General features: G+C 42.3%; 1 protein-coding gene across 1 annotated transcript; it reads left to right on the forward strand.

Annotated features, from left to right (window-relative positions):
* Window positions 1–10,157: 10,157 nt before the first annotated feature.
* GDF3 (growth differentiation factor 3) lies at window positions 10,158–17,363 on the forward strand. Its single transcript, XM_042948463.1, has 2 exons — window positions 10,158–10,425; window positions 16,534–17,363. The coding sequence occupies exons 1-2, from the start codon at window positions 10,158–10,160 to the stop codon at window positions 17,361–17,363; spliced, it is 1,098 nt and encodes a 365-aa protein (XP_042804397.1).
* The last annotated feature ends 3,006 nt before the right edge of the window (window positions 17,364–20,369 follow it).

A 20,369-nucleotide genomic window follows, 5' to 3' on the forward strand; every position in this document is an offset into this window, starting at 1 on the left:
CTGCAAATATTATCGAATTCTAACATCAGTAATTTGAGATGAGGGCGCCTGGGTGGGTGGCTCAGTCAGTAAGGTGTTCGACTTTTTTTTTTTTAATGTTTATTTATTTTGAGAGAGAGAGAGAGAGAGAAAACATGAGCAGGGGAGGGCCAGAGAGAGAGGAAGACAGAGAATCCCAAGCAGGCTCTGCTGTGATCTCAGAGCCTAACTCGAGGCTTGAACTCAGGAACCTTGAGATCATGACCTGAGCCAAAATCAAGAATCAGACATGTAACTGACTGAGCCACCAGGCACCCCAGTTAAGTGTTCAACTCTTGATTTTTGACTCAGGTCATGATCCCAGGGTGTTGGGATCAAGCCCTGGGTCCGGTTCCACTGCTGGGCACGAAGCCTGCTTGAGATTCTTTCTCTCTCTCCCTCAGCCCCTCTTCCCTCAATTGTGCACTCTCTTGCTCTCTAAATTTTTTTTTTAATTTTTACAAATTAAAAGAAGAAATTAACAATTATTATATTATATACATATTTTATACCCCTCACACAAAAGCTGAGCATATATGTGAAACATTGCTATCAATTTTTTAAATTTTTTTATTTATTTTGAGAGAGAGAGACAGAGCACAAGTGAGGAAGGGGCAGAAAGGAGAGACAGAGGGGCGCCTGGGTGGCTCAGTCGGTTAAGCGTCCGACTTCGGCTCAGGTCATGATCTCACAGTTCGTGAGTTCGAGCCCCATATCGAGCTCTGTGCTGACAGCTCAGAACCCGGAGCCTGCTTCAGATTCTGTGTCTCCCCCTCTCTCTGTGTCTCTCCCTCACTCACACTCTGTCTCTCTCTCCCTCAAGAATAAATAAACATTAAAACAATTTTTTGATCCCTCACTTTCTTCAGCCTAGATATTCATTCACCAATTCTACTTAATTCTATATATTCATGTTTCTCTCTTCAATCCTCATTGCCAGCATTATCTGCAGTCTGGATCACTGAGACAGTCTCCTGGCTAACCTCCTTGTATCATCTAGTCCTCTGCAATCCATTTCTTTTTTCTAATTTTTTTTTTTTTTTTTCAGTTTATTTCTTTTGAGAGAGATACAGCATAAGTGGGTTAGGGGCAGAGAGAGGGGAGAGAGAGAATCCCAAGCAGGCTCTGCATGAACCGTGACAGCTGAAACCAAGAGTTGGTTGCCTAACCAACTGACCCACTCAGGCGTCCCTCCATTTCTTTTCTCATTGAGGGTATATTTTGCAGAAAGGTGATGGGGAAATCCAGCCCGTGCCCTACAATGGAGGTCTGTTAGTCCAGAAGAAGGTGCATCTAAAACACTGTCTGGCGAGGAAGGCTTTAAAAAACATATATGCACTAGGGCGCCTGGGTGGCTCAGTTGGTTAAACGTTGAACTTGATTTCGGATCAGGTCATGATCTCACAGTTTGTGAGCTGGAGCCCCTCATCGGGCTCTGCACTGATAGTGTGGAGCCTGCTTGGGATTCTCTCTCTCTCTCTCTCTCTCTCTCTCTCTCTGTTCCTCCCCCACTTGTGCTCTCTCTCTCTCAAAGTAAATAAACCTAAAATTTTTTAAAAAATAAAACAACAAACAAAAACAGAGATTAAAAAAAATTATATATAATAATGTTTATTTATTTTTGAGAGAGAGAGACAGAGCGCGAGTGGGGAAGGGGTAGAGAGAGACAGACACAGAATCAGAAGCAGGCTCCTGGCTCTTAGCTGAGACTGATGCAGGGCTCAAACTCATGAACTGCGAGATCATGACCAGAGCTGAAACCAAGAGTCAGACACTTAACTGAGTCACCCAGGCACCCCCTGCTCTATTCTTAACCTCATCATAAGTCCTATGTGCCAGCAGGCCTCACACCAGGGGGCACGTGGGCACTTCTCACTCCTGCCCATCCCCAATCCTGTGATACTAATGGCAAACATTTGTTAAGACTGGGTCAGGCTGAGTGCCTTACTTTTATTATGTCAGTTAATCCTTGCAGCGTTCCTATGGGAACGTTTTTCAGATTAAAAAACTAGGACATAAAAATAAAATAAAATAAAATAAAATAAAATAAAATAAAATAAAAATAAAATAAAACACTAGGACATAGAGGTTATGTAATTTGCACAAAGTCAGACGAGAAATAATGTTGGAGCCCCGGTAGGATCCAAGCAGTCTGTCTTCAGAATACATGTTCTTAGCTGCTCCTCTAGTCTTTACTGAAATGTCACTTCTTCCAGGAAGCAGCCCGGAAGCCTCATTTCTAGGTGAAGTGCTTTTCACACTGCTGCCTCAGGATGCTGTACTCACCCTATCACATCATCACTGTTAGTTTCCTTTTCAGTCACCTCACCAGAGTATAAACTTCATGAAAGAAAGGAGCTGTTCAAGAATGTCATTAGTATGGTGGCATAAAGAAAGGAGAAATATACCCAATATAAACTTTTAAAAATAAAATAAATTGAAAGCCCCCCCCCACCCCAAATAAGAGAAAAGAAATATACCCAGTAACAGATCCAGATAAATATTAACAGCATTAACAGAATTTTTAGCCAGTGTATAATGCACTCTGATATTGTCTACGTTTTTGTTTTTGTTTTTTACTTTTTTTTTTTTTTTCATTTCACTATTCATTAATGACTCAAAACAAAGCTTGAAGAACACTCATCTAGGGCAGGGCCTGGAACAAAATTAAGACATCATAATATCTGTTTAATCATTCGTTCATTCATTGTTAAATCAATGGACATGTATATTTCACACTCATACATAGTAAGTCACAAGTATTCACAGAATGAGTACATTTGTTTTCAAGGTTGTTTTGATTTTTGTTCTTTTTTCCTCTCCCTTAAAATTTGAAAATTCTGCCACTATTATTGAAAAAGCAGGAATAAATTTAGAGCTCCTGAATCTCAGCAGAGGTTAAAGAGGTTAATCCCAAGGGTAAAGGTCAAAAGCAACATCTTTTCTATTGTCTTCTGACCCTCTTAAGCAAGAACACTTTTAAGAATTTGTTATCTAAGAATGCAAGGCTTACAAAACATTGTTATCCAAGGCAATAAAAATGACCCCATCAATCCTTATCAACTACAAATGTATATATATACCCTTGGAGGGAAGGAGGTCTATTTTTTGTTTTCCTTGCTCTGTGCCCAGACATTCAGGGTTCTGCTTTAGATAAGATAGACCATTTAGACGTAGCATTAATATTTTATTTTCCTTGGCTTTGTAGAAACCAAAGAGATTCACTAGCTGTTACCCAGAAGAGAAGTTGTTCACAAACATTTATCTAAATTTTAAATTGCCATTCAAGCAATTTCTTAATATTAAATAAAAAGGTTTTTAAAATATTTCATTTTTAATTTTTTTTTTTTTAATGTTCATTCATTTTTGAGAATGAGAGACAGAATGCAGGCAGGGAGGGACAGAGACAGAATGAGATACAGAATCTGAAGCAAACTCCAGGCTCTCAGCTGTCAGCACAGAGCCCATCGCAGGGCTGGAACGCATGAACCGCAAGATCATGACCTGAGCCGAAGTCAGATGCTTAACCAACTGAGCCACCCAGGTGCCCCAAATATAAAGTTTTATAATGAAATATTATATAAACTTTCACCTAGTTTTAATTTATAAAGTTATTCAACTCTGAGTTAAATGTTTATTTTATTTTATAATTATATTTATCCTGTCTAAAATGTATAATTGACTATTGCTATATGTTTATGTTTATTTTAATTCCAATTTTTCATTCCAATTCCAAAATTCTAATTTTTACCCATGCCTAATACTTTGAGGTAGGCCATTCTGATTTCAAAAATCTTCTGAGTATGTAAATTTATGGATTTAAGGTAGCAATTTCATTGAAGGTTAAATAGGCCTAATTTCTTCTCTTTGAAAAAAAATTTTTTAACATTTCTTTACTTTTTGAGAGTCAGAGAGAGACAGAGCATGAGCAGGGGAGGGACAGAGAGAGAGAGGGATGCACAGAATCCGAAGCAGGCTCCAGGCTCTGAGCTGTCAGCACAGAGCCTGATGCGGGGCTCGAACTCACAAACTGTGAGATCAGGACCTGAGCTGAAGTCAGACGCTTAACTAACTAAGCCACCCAGGCGCCCCCTAAAAAAATAAAAACTTTAAACTAAAAAGAAACATGGGGCACCTGGGTGGCTCAGTTGGTTAAGCGTCCAAGCCTTAATTTCACCTTAGGTCATGATCTCACAGTTGGTGAGTTCGAGCTCTGAGTTAGGCTCCATGCTGACAGCTTGGAGCCTGCCTCTCCCCAGCTTCCTTGTGTGCACTCACTCTATCTCAAAATAAATAAATAACCTTACTAAAAAATATTAAAAATATAAAAAGAATCATAACGAATGCAGAGAACAATACTAAGGGAGGGGATAACTCTTGGTAGCTTTATCAAAAAGAAGTTGAGGGGCATCTGGGTGGCTCAGTTGGTTAAGCATCTGACTCTTGATTTCAGCTCAGGTCATAATCCCAGGGTGTTGAGATCAAGAGCCGAGTAGGGCTCTGCACTGACAGTGCAAAGCCTACTTGGGATTCTCTCTCCCTCTCTCTCGTTCTCTCTGCCCCTCCTGACCTTCTCAAAAATAAAAAATAAATAAACATTTAAAAAATGTTTCAGTGTTGGGGTGCCTGGGTGGCTCAGTCGGTTAGGCATCCAACTTCAGCCCAGGTCATGATCTCATGGTTTGTGAGTTCGAGCCCCGTGTGAGGGTTTGTGCTCACAGCTCAGAGCCTGGAGCCTGCTTTGGAGTCTCTGTCTTCTGTCTCTGCCCCTCCCCCACTTGTGCCCTGTCTCTCTCTGTCTCTCAAAAGTAAATAAATGTAAAAAAAAAAAAAAAAAGTTTCAGTGTCTTTTTATTACAGGAAAAGGGGCTTATATATATATTAGTAGGAGGGTATGAGTGGGATTAGTGTGTTAGGGTTGGAGAAGCTTCATTCTATATTTGAAGTTCTCCTTAGTTCCTAATGTCACTATATCCAATTCTTTTCCTATAGGACTTTGTTTTGGTGCTTCCATACCCTTAGTCCTTTGAACTGGTTGTTTTTTACAATTTTATTATTATTATTATTATTTTAATGTTTATTTATTTTTGAGAGAAAGAAGGAGTGCGAGTGAGGGAGGAGCAGAGAGAGAGAGGGAGACACAGAATCCGAAGGGGGCTCCAGGCTCTGAGCTGTCAGCACATAACCCGACACGGGGCTCAAACTCACGAACCGCGAGATCATGACCTGAGCCAAAGTCAGATGCTTAACCGACAGGGCCACCCAGATGCCCCTAGCTTATATTCTAGTGGCTTAGAATGATATTCTATAGTTGGAATAGCTGATCAGAGGACGTAAGTATTTTTTTTTGACTGTGGTAAAATGCACATAACACAGTTTATCGTCTTAACCATTCTTTTTTTTTAAATTCTGTTTTTTCAATGTGTATGTATTTATTTTGAGAGAGAAAGAGAGAGAGCAAGCAGGGAGGGGCAGAGAGAGAGAGGGAGAGAGAGAATCCCAAGCAGGCTCTGCACTGTCAGCGAAGAGCTGGACTGGGGGCTCGGACTCATGAACCGTGAGAGCATGACCTTGACCAAAACCAAGAGTTGGATGCTTAACTAGCTGAGCCACCCAGGTGTCCCTCGTGTTAATAATTCTTAAATGTACAGTTCAATGATATCAAACAAATTCACACTGGGCTACCATCACCACCTTTCCAGAACTTCTTTCCTCTTACAAAACAGAAATTCTGGATGGTTGGGGGTTGGGGGCGGGGCCTGGCTGGCTCGGTCAGAAGAGAATGCAACTCTTGATCTCCAGGGTTGTGAGTTCTGGCCCCATATTGGGTGTAGGGATTACTAAAAACAAACAAACAAACAGAACAAGAAAAACAAACCATAAACTCTGTATCTATTAAACAATAATGCCCCATTCCCCGTTCTCTCCTCCCACGAGCCTTGGCAACCACCATTCTGCTTCCTGTCTCCAAGATTTGACTAAAGTACCTCATATAGGGAAGGCCTTGAGTAGTTTCAAAGCTTTTAATATACATTGCAGATGTTTCCTCCAGAGAAATGTTATTAATTTATAGCCCAGGGCGCCTGGGTGGCTCAGTCGGTTGAGTGTCTGACTCTTGATTTCAGCTTGGATCGTGATCCCAGGTCAAGGGATCAAGTCCCAAGTCAGTCTCTGCAATGAGTATAGAGCTGAAAATTCTCTCCCTTTTTCTCCCTCTGTCCCTCTCTCCTGCTCTCTCTCTCCTCTCTCAAATTAAAAAAAATTTTCAATAAAAAAATTTATACCCCAGAGTTGAGTATAATGCTGTGTTTCCTTGCCTCTTTACCTACACAAGCTAGTGTTCTTTGTGTGTGTGTGTGTGTGTGTGTGTGTGTGTGTGTGTTTTAAGTAAGCTCTATACGCAACACGGGGCTTGAACTCATGACCCAAAGATCAAGAGTCACATGCTCTACCAACTGAGCCAGCCACGCGCTCTGCTATTCTTTTCTCATCTTGCTAATTGATAGACATCTCATTGCTTTATTCTGCTTTTCTATTTTTTTACTAGTGAGGTTGAATATCTTTTATGCTTACAATCGCAATAATTCTGTTGGCCTGATATCTTTTTCACTTTATTGATAAGAAAACCAAAAGCCAGAGAAACAATTTGTCCAGGACAAATTGATAGAACTGGGGTTTTAATCTAAGTCCCTGACTTCAGAAGCAGTTCTGTGCTATTTAGCCATACTGCCTCACTTTTGAATTTCTGATTTAAGCTGAAAATCCAGAATCGGGATGTTTTTGTTTGTAGAATCCTCGAAGACCATCAAATTTAACCTGGTGACTGTATAGGTAAAGAAAGTGAGGCCCAGGTAGGTTGACCCTTTATGACATCTTAGACCATTTAAATCTTTCTATTTAAAAAAATTTCCATGTCTGGGTATGTTTCATAAAACACCGACACTGAGACACTGAGTGAAATGACCAAGATTACACGGTCTTTGGAGGATCTGCGATTAACTTAGACCTTCTGACTCCTGCTGGATTTGGTGCTTTTTCTTGCGATATATATACATTGCTATACTGCACACTCTCAATTATTTTCCTTCCCTTGATTAAACTCTCCTTTAATAAATAAAAATGATAACAATAATTAATATCCACTAACTTTTGTTGAGCATGTCAAATGATGAAACTAAAACAATTTAGTAACAAGTTTGATGTTCTTTACTTAAGAGAAAACAACTATGGAGGTGCCTGGCTGGCTCAGTTGGTAGAGCATGTGACTCTTGATCTTGGGATCGTGAGTTCAAGCCCCACAATAGGTATTGAGCCTACTTAAAAAATGAAAGAACATAAAAATTTTTTTTAATGTGGAAAAAAAAAAAGCATTTAAGAGAAAACAACCGTGGATTGGTTAAATACGGTGCTTCACAGCAAAGGGACACTGTTCCCAAGGGATTTAGTGCACATGGGAGTTTTATAGAACATTAGAAGGAGCAACATGAACACAGGGCATGATCTACGAGGAGGTTGGAGAGTTCCTTAGAAGGTTAGCAAGTCCTGTTTTCCAGGGAAAGGTGAGCTAGCTAAAGCTGAGTTGGAGGATTGTGATTGGTGTATGTTAAATTTCCCTGATAGGTGTTTCCATAAATGCAGGCTAACTTAGGTTTAGGTTTGTGACATGGGCACCAGGCCAATGGGGTGGTCTCCATCTAGTGGGTTCAATAAACTAATTAACTTTATCAAGTGCTTCACTGGTAGATATTGCCCTGAGCATGGCATATGCATCATCGCATAAGATTTCTTCAGTACCTTAGCAAAGAACGTTTGTTCTTACTTTACATTTGAGTGACTTGGTCATTCATTGATCACACAACGAGTAAGTGGTGGAACCTGAATTTAAGCCCGTTTGTCTGATTCTGACTTTAAGTCATAAACGTTAAATAGTGAAAAACAAAATGCAATCCACACTTACTGTTGAAAACAGGTGGAGATTACAGATTAATTTCAGAGTGTTAACTTTTAACTTTTTAGGATGCAGGCAAGAGGAGATAGGAGACATGGGAATGGAGAAAATTTGGTTATCTAGAAGAGAGAGACCTCTGAAAACAGCACCAATTCATTTGTCCATTTATTTCTTGCACGGATATCTACTGAATGTCTACTACCTGCCAGACACTTTCCTGGCTCGTGGAGATACTTAGAGGAAAATACACAGTGGAGATACTTAGATGAAAACACTTGAGTCTGATTCCCAAGAAGTACATTGCCTGGGAGGGACCTGGACAAAAGACACACTGAAATGCGCTGCGGTGACTGCTCTCATGAGGGCTCACTCAAAGCTCAGTGGGAGAAAGAAGAAACATCTAAATATATTTTAGTGAGTCAAGACGTCTTTGGTGGAAGTAACCTTTGTATATGTGCTGCCGAAGCGAGCACAAGTGGAAGTAACCTTTGAACTTGGTCCGTGCAAAGACTCTCAGATGCAATGAGGTCATAGGAGATCTACAAATAGGTCAATATCCTTACAAGGGCGTTAACACTGGTGATGGTGGGTGGTAGGAAATGAGGCTAGTGATACGGTGCGAGATCAATAAAGGTTTTAAATGCCAAACTAAAGAGTTTTGATTTTATCCTGTAGGTGATAGGAAACGATTACATAGTAAAGACAGCATTTTGTTCTTCCTTTAGGGGAAACAAGTTCTTAGAATGGGTGGAATAAAATCGTGTAAAATGAAAAAGTCCCTGCTCTCAAAAAGCACGAAAATTAGTTTGGCAATAAACCAGCTAATTCTTCTACGGCGTTTGACAATCTACCGGTAGTTTGATAAAACAACAAAACACAAAACCAGGAATTGATATATACTGCCAAACCTCAGTGTCTCGATAACCTCCATGCCTTTCCACATGTAATTCCTTCAGTCTTGAATGCATGATCGTCTTACTAGAAAATGTCTACTTCAACTTTAAATCGTTCCCCTGTGTGACCACTTTTTTTGTCCTTACCATTTGGCAGGCATTGTGCAGAGCACTTTAAGTACATCATCTTGGGGCGCCTGGGCGGCTTATTCACTCGAGCATCTGACTCTTGGTTTCGGCTTAGGTCGTGATCCCAGGGTCGTGGGATCAAGCCTCTCGTCAGGCTCCACACTGAGTGTAGAGCCTGTTTAAGATTCTCCCTCCCTCTCTCTCTCTCTCTCTCTCCCTTTGCCCCTCTCCCCCATTGCACATTCTGTCTTTGAAAAATAAAATTTAAAAAAAGATTTAAAAAATACATCATCTAAAAATAAATAAATAAAAAATAAAAAATACATCATCTTATCAGATTCATATAGCATACTAGAAGGTCAGTTTTTCTTTTCAGTTGAGAAAACAAAAACTACAAAAGGTTAAGCGGCATACCCAATGTCATGTAACTAAAAAGTAGTCGAATCAGAATTAACCCAGTCAGTCTGATTTTTAACAGGAAGGGCAAAGTTGGCTGGCTTAATCTGAGGACCATGCGACTCTTGATCTAGGTAGGGGTCATGAGTTTAAGCCCCACGTTGGGTGTAGAGATTACTTAAATAAGTAAAAGTTATATATATAAAAAAAAAGGAAGAGCGAGGTTAGATGAATAAAATTCAGTCCCTCTTAGAGCTGAAAACAGAGTGTAGATCACCTTTCTTGGGTAGAGTTCTCTCTTCCTGGTTTGGCTTCCCCCATCACTGTAGATAGAGTCTAACAGAAATCTCCCTGTGTATTTGTCTAAATCGATCGCGAGTGACAAGACTTTTGTCGTGACCATTTTTCATTACCATTCTAGCACCTACCTCAGAGCCTTGCCCATAATAGACGAGTAATAAATGTTGGTCAAATGAATACATGCCTGTCTCCTTTCCATTCTATCCGCCGCTGACAAACCTCAGAGTTTTGGAGTCCGGTCCAGGCATTGGTAATCTTTGTTTTGTGAACTTTTGGGGAAGAAGAGTAGGGCAAGGGAAGAGAAAAAAATTCTGTGTCCTTTCACATCCAATTGCCTTTGAGGAGCTGGGAAGAGAGCAATTCACACCTGATTATCTTACATCAGGTAAGTTTGCAGCCTCTGAATTGCTAGGCAGTCGGGTGCTAGAGCTCTCTCCAGCCTGATCAGCCAGCTTTGTCTCAGCTCAGAGACCATGATTCCTTCCCTGCCCCTCTTGGCTGTTGGCCTCCTGTTAACCGTGGCTTTGGCCCAGATGGTCCAATTTCAGGAATATGTCTTTCTCCAGTTTCTGGGCTTAGACAAAGTGCCTTCGCCCCAGAAGTTCCAACCTGTGCCTTACATCCTGAAGAAAATTTTCCAGGATCGAGAGGCAGCAGCAACAAGTGTGGACTCCCGAGATTTCTGCTACATAAAGGATTTTGGTATCCGCGGGAACGTACTCCGACTTCTCCCGGATCAAGGTAAGGAAATGAGGGAGGGTGCTTTCTCCAGAAAAGCCGGGCAGCGGGTGATAATGAAGAAAGGAAAGAAGGGGGGCAGTACCAATTACTGAAGGGTGTGTAGGAGGCCTTGTGCTGGTATTTTACATATTGTATTTCCTTTACTCCCCCACTACACCCTCACGTTCAGAAGTCAGGTATTTTTATCTGCTTTTTAACAATAAGGAAACTAAGTCTCAGTAGACAATCTGGAAGCTACCCAAGATCATACAGCTAGCAGTGCGTGAACCAACTCAGGATTCAGATTCGGTTTGTTCAGAATCAACGCTTTTGTGCTACGGTTAAGGTGGGAGGAGTGGGGTGGAATTAGGGCCCAGGCTTCACTCTTCTGGCCACTATTGATGCATTCTGGTGCCTATGATATGGCAAGCAAGGAGGCGAACATGGGGCGTTCAGTTTGCCCAGGACTCTTGCTTCCCTCCTCCGCACCACCCCCCCCACTACTTTTGTTGCATGGAAAAGGCTATTGATTTGTGAGCACAGGGGCTCTCAGTCAGCTGGGTGGCTCAGTCGGTTAAGCGTCTGACTTCGGCTCAGGTCATGATCTCACCTTTCATCAGTTCAAGCCCGCATCGGGCTCTCTGCTGTCAGTATAGAGCCCGCTTCAGATCCTCTGTCTCTCTCTCTCTCTGTCCCTTCTCCACTCTCTCTCTCTGAAAAATAAATAAACACTGACAAATGATTTGTGAGTACAGAGCAATAATATATGCCATTGTCACACCATTTATATGAGGATCTAAGTGAATGTCATTCAGTAATTTGTCAAACTGACCACCCACCCAAATTACCTAGGTCAGTTGTTAGAAGTTGACTCTCCAGCCCGGTTCCTGCCCTCACTCTCCCAATTCTTATTCAAGTCTTATTCAAAGTCAGAGATGGGTGTTGTAATCTGCATTTCTGTATAGCCTCCATGGTGGTGGGGGCGGGTGCAGATCAGAAGAGGAATTGAGAGCCCTGATTGGTTAGTTTTATAGTAACTGGAGATAAAATTTGAATACTTATTTGTCCAAGAAGCATTTGTTGGAGACCTACTAGGTGCTGGGAACTGTCCATGGCTATGAGAATATAGAAATTAAAGATAAAGTCTGCCCTTTAAGAGTTTATAGAAGGTCAAAGGGAAAAAAAAAGGTCATAGTAGGGAAATAGAAAACATATAACTTCCATACTTTATGCTAAGCATTATTATGTAAATGACTCAGGGCCTTGGGGGTGGGGGTTCAGGGAAAATTCCTGGAGGAAGGTTAAGGGGTGTGGGAAGCTAGTTTGAAGAGCTTTCCATGGAAAGTAGAAAAGAGCTGAAGATACTTCCTTTCCTCCACCAGGGAAAAAACTTTGGTTTTTATGGTGACCATAATCCTCTCAAGTGACACAGGAAAAGGACATGATCTCCCCATTATCGCTCCCTAACCTCCACCTAGGGAAAACCACCATTAATAGTTGACATATATATTCTTCCAGACTTTTCTTCTTTGCATGTATTTATAATAGAAACTTGTATTTTTTCTTTCTTTATTTTTTTAAATTTTTTTATTTTTTTATTTGATTCTAATTTTTATTTATTTTTATTTATTTATTTTTTTCCCAATATATGAAATTTATTGTCAAATTGGTTTCCATACAACACCCAGTGCTCATCCCAAAAGGTGCCCTCCTCAATACCCATCACCCACCCTCCCTGCCCTCCCAGCCCCGAAACTCTTATTTTTTAAATAAATGAGATCATACTATACATCATTCAAGTATGAATATCTCGTACAAATCAGAACTAAAAGTCACGATGATCTCCTTGTAAGGATTACGTGATATTCCATTGTATAGACATACTATCATCTGTGTAACTGGTACTCTGTTGACAAATGTGGACGTAATCTAAAAAAGAACAGCTTTACAATCATTTTTCTGGTACCATGAGTGTCTAAGAATTTCTCACTTTCCCACAGTTTGACAGGAATCCTTATAGAAATGTAATAGAAACTTATTGAAGTGTCACATAATACAGAAGGTGTGCAAATCATTGAGAACAGCGCAGTGAATTTTCACAGAATAACCAGCGCCCCAATTAAGAAACAGAACGGACGGGGGCGCCTGGGCGGCTCAGCCGGTTAAGAGTCTGACTTCGGCTCAGGTCATGATCTCGCGGTCCGTGAGTTCAAGCCCCGCGTCTGGCTCTGTGCTGACAGCTCAGAGCCTGGAGCCTGTTTCAGATTCTGTGTCTCCCTCTCTCTCTGCTCCTCCCCCGTTCATGCTCTGTCTCTCCCTGTCTCAAAAATAAATAAACGTTAAAAAAAAAAAGTAAAAAAAAAAAAAAAAAAAAAAAAGAAAGAAAGAAACAGAACAGACGGTTACACCAGAGGACCCTCACGCCCCCTTCTGGTTAATCCGACTCTTCAGCAAGAGTAACTTTTCTCCTGCTGTCTAACATTCTGTATTAGTTTTGCCTATTTCCCAACTTCAACTTCACGTAAACGGAAATGTAAAATGTGTCCTTTTTTCTGTCTGGCTTCTTTCTCTCAACATTCTGTTTGTGAGATTTATCCCTGGTGTGTGTATTTTTAGTTCATTCTCATTGCTTACAGTATTTCATTCTCTGAATATATTACAAGGTACTTATGTGTGCTACCCTGGAAGGCCATTGAGTAACAATACTCTTCTAGCTTTTAATTTTTGTTTAACTGGCAGGAAAACATGATCTCGCTGTTTTGATTTTTATTTCTTTAAAAAGGTGGCATGCATTTTCTTTAAAAAAAATTATTTTTAACGTTTATTTATCTTTGAGAGACAGAGAGAGGGAGCACGAGAACAACTGGGGGAGGGGCAGAGAGAGAGAGAAATACAGACACAGAATCCAAAGCAGGCTCTGAGCTGTCAGCCCAGAGTCCTACGCCTGGTTGGAACCCACAAACTGAGAGCATAACCTGACCTGAAGTCGGACACTTAACCGACTGAGCCACCCAGGCGCCCCAGGAGGAATGCATTTTCAAATGGATAATGAATCATTCATTTTTACTTTTTTCAAATCATTGCGTATTTATACATTCTGGCCATTTTCTATTGAGGAGTCTTCTTTTTCTTAACGATTTATAAGTCCTCTTAATCATTTGTAAAAGTTCTTTCTAATTGTGAATTTTCACCCATGCGTATTACGAGTATTCTTGGTTGTTCTTTGTGGTTTTAATTTTGTTAATGATGTCTTTTGAAAATTTTTTTTTTTTAACATTTATTTATTTTTGAGACAGAGAGAGACAGAGCATGAACGGGGGAGGGGCAGAGAGAGGGAGACACAGAATCGGAAGCAGCCTCCAGGCTCTGAGCCATCAGCCCAGAGCCCGACGTGGGGCTCGACGTGGGGCTCGACGTGGGGCTCGACGTGGGGCTCGACGTGGGGCTCGACGTGGGGCTCGAACTCACAGACCGCAAGATCGTGACCTGAGCTGAAGTCGGACGCTTAACGGACTGCGCCATCCAGGCGCCCCTGTTAATGATGTCTTTTGAACATAGAAGTTTTTTTTCTTTTCTTTCTTTTTAAAAAAAGTTTTTTTGTTTTTTTTTTTTTAACGTTTATCCATCTTTGAGACAGAGAGAGACAGAGCATGAACAGGGGAGGGGCAGAGGGAGAGGGAGACACAGAATCCGAAACAGGCTCCAGGCTCTGAGCTGTCAGCCCAGAGCCCGACGTGGGGCTCGAACTCACGGACCGCGAGATCATGACCTGAGCCGAAGTCAGCCGCCCAACCGACCGAGCCACCCAGGCGCCCCTTTTCTTTCTTTTTTTAAAAATTTTTAATGTTTATTTACTTTTTTTGAGAGAGAGACAGAGACAGAAGCATGAGTGGGGGGGGGGGGCGGGGGGGGAGGGAGTGGAGAGGCAGAAAGAGGGAGACACAGAATCCGAAGCAGGCTCCGGGCTCTGAGCTGTCAGCACAGAGCCCGACGTGGGGCTCGAACTCACAGACCATGAGATCATGACCCGAGCTGAAGTCGGACATTTAACCCACCGAGCCACCCAAGTGTCCCTTTTTATTTTCATGCTCTCCAATCTGTCCATCCTTTCCATTCTGGCTTTGGCTTTTCTTTTATGCTTAAGGAATCTGATTTAGTGACAGGAAGAGGAAGGGAGACTGGCAGGTTAGAGTTCTAGCCTGGAACAGGAGAGGTCAACTTTTCAGACAAGTGGAGAGGGGTAAGTTCTGTGAAGACATCTCTGTATTGGACAGCCAACGTTTAAGAAAGGTGTTCCAGTGGAGTAGTAAGGGTAGAATTGGAAACTAACAGAAAACTACCAAGTAAGAGGCAGAGACAGCGTATATAGACCCACCTTTGTAAAAAGATGGCCAATGAGAAGAAAGGGAAAGATGATATGGTAGGCTTGAAGAGGAGACTGGATAATTTCAAACGCTTAGTAATTTTTGGTTGTTGTTTTAGAGAGAGAGAGAGAGTGCGGGGCAGAGGTCGGGGGGGAGAGGGGCAGAGAGAGAGAATCTTAAGCCGCTGGATCCCTGGATCATGACCTAAGCCTAAAATCAAGAGTCGGATGCCCAACCAACTGAGCCACCCAGGCACCCTGATTTTGTGATTTTGTTGTTTTTTGAATGAGACTTGAGAATGAAGGAGGAATGGTTAGCATGTTTGGGTTTCTGTTGTAATTTCTCCATAAGCCGATGACCTTAGAAAATACCTATTTAGGGTGAAGCCACCCTACCTAACAATAGGGTGGCATTAGGCCAAAGAGGTTATTTGCAGAGAGGGGAAAACTGAAGATGAAGGGATAAAAAAAGGGGGGGGGGATAAAACTATTGACCTTTCTCTAAAGGAATAGGTAAGGTTTGAAAATCCAGGCAGAGAAGTCAGCTTTGAAAACAGGGAGAGTACATCTACAATTGCCAAAGATACAGAGACGGGAGGGTCCCTTGTGGAGAAACTGGAGACATCACGCTGCACCTCAACTTTCAGTGCAGTGGGACATGATGTCTTCAGAGACCCCAAACTAGGAATTGTTGACACTGACAACTGTGGGCTTTAGATAAAGAATCATCTAAAGATGAAACATAAGGGATTTCGGGAGGGTCAGTCTTGGCTAGATGGTAGGAGGTTGTTTTGAAGTCAATCTGAGTAGTTAGATTTGGACCAGCGACGCCTGACAGCCTATGATGTTCTTAAACGATTTTGTGCCATGGGTCCCTTGGGCCGTTCTGTTGAAGCTAATGGACCCCCTCTCAAAGTAATGATTTATATGCCTAAAACTATTTAGGATTTCCAAAGAAATCAATTAAATATTGAGATACATTTATAAAAATATTTTAAACCAAAGGTGTGTATAGTAATCTAGCATGGGTCCTTTATTAATGCAATCAATAAAACGATCTAGGGAAGGGACTATATTTACCTTAAATTGAAAGTAATGGGGGGCTCCTGGGGAGCTCAGTCAGTTAAGTGTCCGACTCTTGACTCCAGCTCAGGTCGTGATCTCAGGGTTCACGAGATCGAGCCCTACATTAGGCTCTGCATTGACAGCACAGAAACTGCCTAAGATTCTCTCTCTTTCCTTCTCTCTCTGTCCCTCCCCCGCTGGCACTCTCTCTCTCTCTCTCTCTCTCAAAATGGATATATAATTAAAAAAAAAAAAGGAAAGTAGTATGAGCATAAATTTATTTTAAGATGTTTGCAACAATTTAATCTATGAACATACCTATGATTTTTACTGGTAACAGTGTCATAGGTCCTATTAGGATTTGTTTGTTGCCTATGTTCATAATTGAAAGAAATGCCAAATTTCATTTAGAGTTCCACTGAAATAAAGATATAATTCTTTTTCCCATCCAAGTTCATGGGCCTTCTAAATTCTATCCAGGACCCCTTGGGGACCTGTGGATGCGAAGATAAGAACCTCTGGCCGTGAATGAGGAGTGGGAGAAACAAATCCTCCCAATGGTAGGGTTCGAGTCTAACTGATCATTTCCTGCCCTTGTTTGGTATATGTGGCTATCATATAACAATTTGATATTTATATCATAATGGCGGATATGAAGTCAACTATGTTATGGTGACTCTTACATCTCTGTTCCCATCTAGGTCTCTTTCTTTACTCCAGGAAACTTTCCCAGGCCTCCTCTTGCCTCCAGAAGTTCCTCTATTTTAACCTGTCTGCCATTAAAGAGAAGGAACAGTTAACAATGGCCCAACTGGGCCTGGATTTGGGGCCCAACACTTACTATAAGCTGGGACCAGAACTGGAGTTGGCTCTGTTCCTGGTTCAGGAGCCTCAGGTGGGGGACCAGCCCATCCCTAAACCGGGTAGAATGCTTGCGTTACAGTCAGTACCACGGCCTCAAGGCGTCGTTCACTTCAACCTGCTGGATGTGGCTAAGGATTGGAATAACGACCCCCAGAAGAACTTGGGTTTGTTGCTAGAGATACTGGTCAAAGGAAACAGAGACATTGGGGTGACTTTTCAGCTTCAGGACGCCTGTGCCGGACTGAGACAGTCCCTTCGTGCCTCCCTGCTGGTGGTGACTCTCCACCCTGAGCAGTGTCACCCTTCGTCCCGAAAAAGGAGGGAAGCCATCCCCGCGCCGAAGGCTCCTTGCAAGAACCTCTGCCATCGTCATCAGCTATTCATCAACTTCCGGGACTTAGGTTGGCACAAGTGGATTATCGCTCCCAAAGGGTTCATGGCAAACTATTGCCACGGAGACTGTCCTTTCTCTCTGACCACCTCCCTCAACGGCTCCAATTATGCTTTCATGCAAGCCCTGATGCATGCAGTTGACCCAGAGATCCCCCAGGCGGTCTGTATCCCCACCAAGCTGTCCCCCATTTCCATGCTGTATCAGGACAATGATGACAATGTCATTTTACGACACTATGAAGAAATGGTGGTTGATGAATGTGGCTGTGGGTAGGCTGTCAGAAATAGAAAATAGGAGTGTTCTTAGGGTAAATTTAATAAAACTCGCGACTTGGTCTATGACTTCTTGGATCTGAAATATCAATGTATTTATGTTTACAGTTTGTCTTCTTGGAAAATCCGTCATAACTAATGATATCCTTAATTACACACACACACACACACACACACACACACACACACACTTAGCCCTAATGATCTAACATAGTCATGATGCGGTTGACAGTATATTAGACACTAGACATAAGAAAACTGGCATTTATTGGTGGTCTAATGGCAAGCATTATTCTACATGTTACCTATAAACATTATTTCACTGTTTCTTGAAGTGGGCCTTACTGTTCTTACGGTTTATACTTCATAGACAGAGCAGCTGAACAATACGTTTCCTTAAAGTCATCAACTTTCCCTGGCAGATCTCATATGCTAACAATGTTACTTAAAAAAATCATTTTGAGGGGGCTCCTGGGTGGCTCAGTTGCTCGGACAGAGCAGAGCCTGCTTGGGATTCTTTTCCTCTCTCTCTGCCCCTCCCCAACTTTCTCTCTCCCTCCCTCCCCACCCCCCCCCCCCCCAAATTAGTAAACTTAAAAAAAGAAGAAAACAGGTGGGGCACCTGAGTGGCTCAGTCAGTTGAGTATCTGACTTCGGCTCAGGTCATGATCTCACGGTTCGTGGCTTCGAGCCCCGTGTGGGGCTCTGTGCTGACAGCTCAGAGCCTGGAATCTGCTTTGGATTCTGTGTCTCCCTCTCTCTCTGCCCCTCCTCCACTCGCACTCGGCTCTCTCTCTTTCTTGAAAATAAACATTAAAAATATTAAAAAAAAAAAAAAAAAAAAGTAATCTGACCAAAGGTGTTTAGGAGATAATGTGAGATTTTAGAAGGGAAGTGTGTACAATCAAAATAGGTTCCTTAAACCAGCTGGCATTGAAATATTAAAATAGAGGAGGGCCTGTGTGGCTCAATCAGTCGAGCAACTGAATCTTGATTTCAGCTCAGGCCACGATCCCAAGGTCATGGATCGAGCCCCAGGTTAGGCTCGATGCTGACCCTGGAGCCTGCTTGAGATTCTCTCTCTCTCTCCCTCTGCCCCTCTCCCCCCTCGCACTTCTCTCTCTCTAAAATAAAATAAAATATCAGAATAGAAATAGTAATAATAGTAAAATGTTGTTATGCTGCTCTTGGTGGTGTTTTCAAAATATTTACTTATTTATTTTGAGAGAGAAAGAGAGCACGAGTGCACACGCGGGGGCAGGGCAGAGAGAGAGGAAGACAGAGAATCCCAAGTAGACTCCATGCGGTCAGTGCAGAGTTGGACTGGGGGCTCCAACCCACAGACCCTGGGATCATGACCTGAGCCAAAAGAGTCATCTGACTCACCCGACTGAGCCACCCCGGTGCCCCACCGTGGTTAGTTAATGACCAAAGTATTCGAGAAGTGAAAATATTAGAAAAGTAATACTTTCAGACTAGAATGAAAAAAAATGGAGGTTTGAATAAAACTTCAAGTGCTCATTGATAATTAAGAAAAACCAGGTGTGGGGTGCCTGGCTGACTCAGTCAGAAAAGCATGTGACTCTTGACCCTGGAGTTGTGAATTTGAGCCCCATTTGGGGTGTACAGATTCTTTAGTTTTTATTTTCATTCATTTTTTTTTAAAGCAGGCTTCGACTCTTTTTATTTTTTTATTTTTTTAAATGTTTTTTTTATTTATTTTTGAGACAGAGAGAGACAGAGCATGAGCAGGGGAGGGGCAGAGAGAGAGGGAGACACAGAATCCGAAGCAGGCTCCAGGCTCCGAGCTGTCAGCACAGAGCCCGACGCGGGGCTGGAACTCACGGACTGTGAGATCATGACCTGAGCTGAAGTCGGTCGTTCAACCGACTGAGCCACCCAGGAGCCCCAGGTGTACAGATTATTTAAAAATAAAATCTTGAGGCGCCTGGGTGGCTCAGTTGGTTAAGCATCTGACTTCAGCTCAGGTCATGATCTCGCGGTTTGTGAGTTCGAGACCCACATCTGGCTCTGTGCTGACCGCTCAGAGACTGGAGCCTGCTTCGGATTCTGTGTCTCCCTCTTTCTCTGCCCCTCCCATGCCCATGCTCTGTCTCTCTCTGTCAATAATAAACGTAAAAAGCAAAACAAGACAAAATAAAGAAAACATTAAAAAATAAATAAATAAATAAAATTAAAAAAAATTTTTTTTTTAATTTCAGAGAGACAGCAAGCAAGCAGGGGAGAGGGACAGAGGGAGAGAGAGAATCTTAAGGAGGCCCCATGCTCAGTGCAGAGCCCGAGGGGAGGCTCGATCCCTGATCTTGGGATCATGACCTGAGCCGAAATCAAGAGTTGGATACTCAATCGACTGAGTCAGGCAGGAGCCCCCAGAATAAAATCTTTAAAAAAATAAAAATGAGGGGCACCTGGGTGGCTCAGTCGGTTAAGCGTCCAACTTCAGCTCAGGTCAAGATCTCGTGGTCCGTGAGTCTGTGAGTTCGAGCCCCGCGTCGAGCTCTGGGCTGATGGCTCAGAGCCTGGAGCCTGCCTCTGATTCTGTGTCTCCCTCTCTCTCTGCCCCTCCCCCGTTCATGCTCTGTCTCTCTCTATCTCAAAAATAAATGAACGGTAATAAAAAAAATAAAAAATAAAAATAAAAATGAAACAATGAGCACATAACTAAGCAGTCTTTATCTGCAGACAAGCCTCTGTATTTAGGGGACAAAATTCAATCACTTTCAGAATTTGACTTCTCATCTCCCTGGGGCCTTTCAACTCTCTTGGCCTGCTTTTTTTTTTTTTTTTTTCATGTTTATTCTATTTTTGAGAGAGAGAGAGAGAGGGCAAGCGCAAGTGGGGGGAGGAGCAGAGAGAGAGGGGACAGAGAATACCAAGAAGGCTCTGTGCTGACAGCAGAATGCTCCATGTGGGGCTTGAACTCATGAACCATGAGATCATGACCTGAACTGAAATCACGAGGCAGACACTTTCCTGACTGAGCCAT

Source organism: Panthera leo, chromosome B4 (assembly GCF_018350215.1).
Source record: "Panthera leo isolate Ple1 chromosome B4, P.leo_Ple1_pat1.1, whole genome shotgun sequence".
In the NCBI taxonomy this organism is placed as follows: domain Eukaryota; kingdom Metazoa; phylum Chordata; class Mammalia; order Carnivora; family Felidae; genus Panthera; species Panthera leo.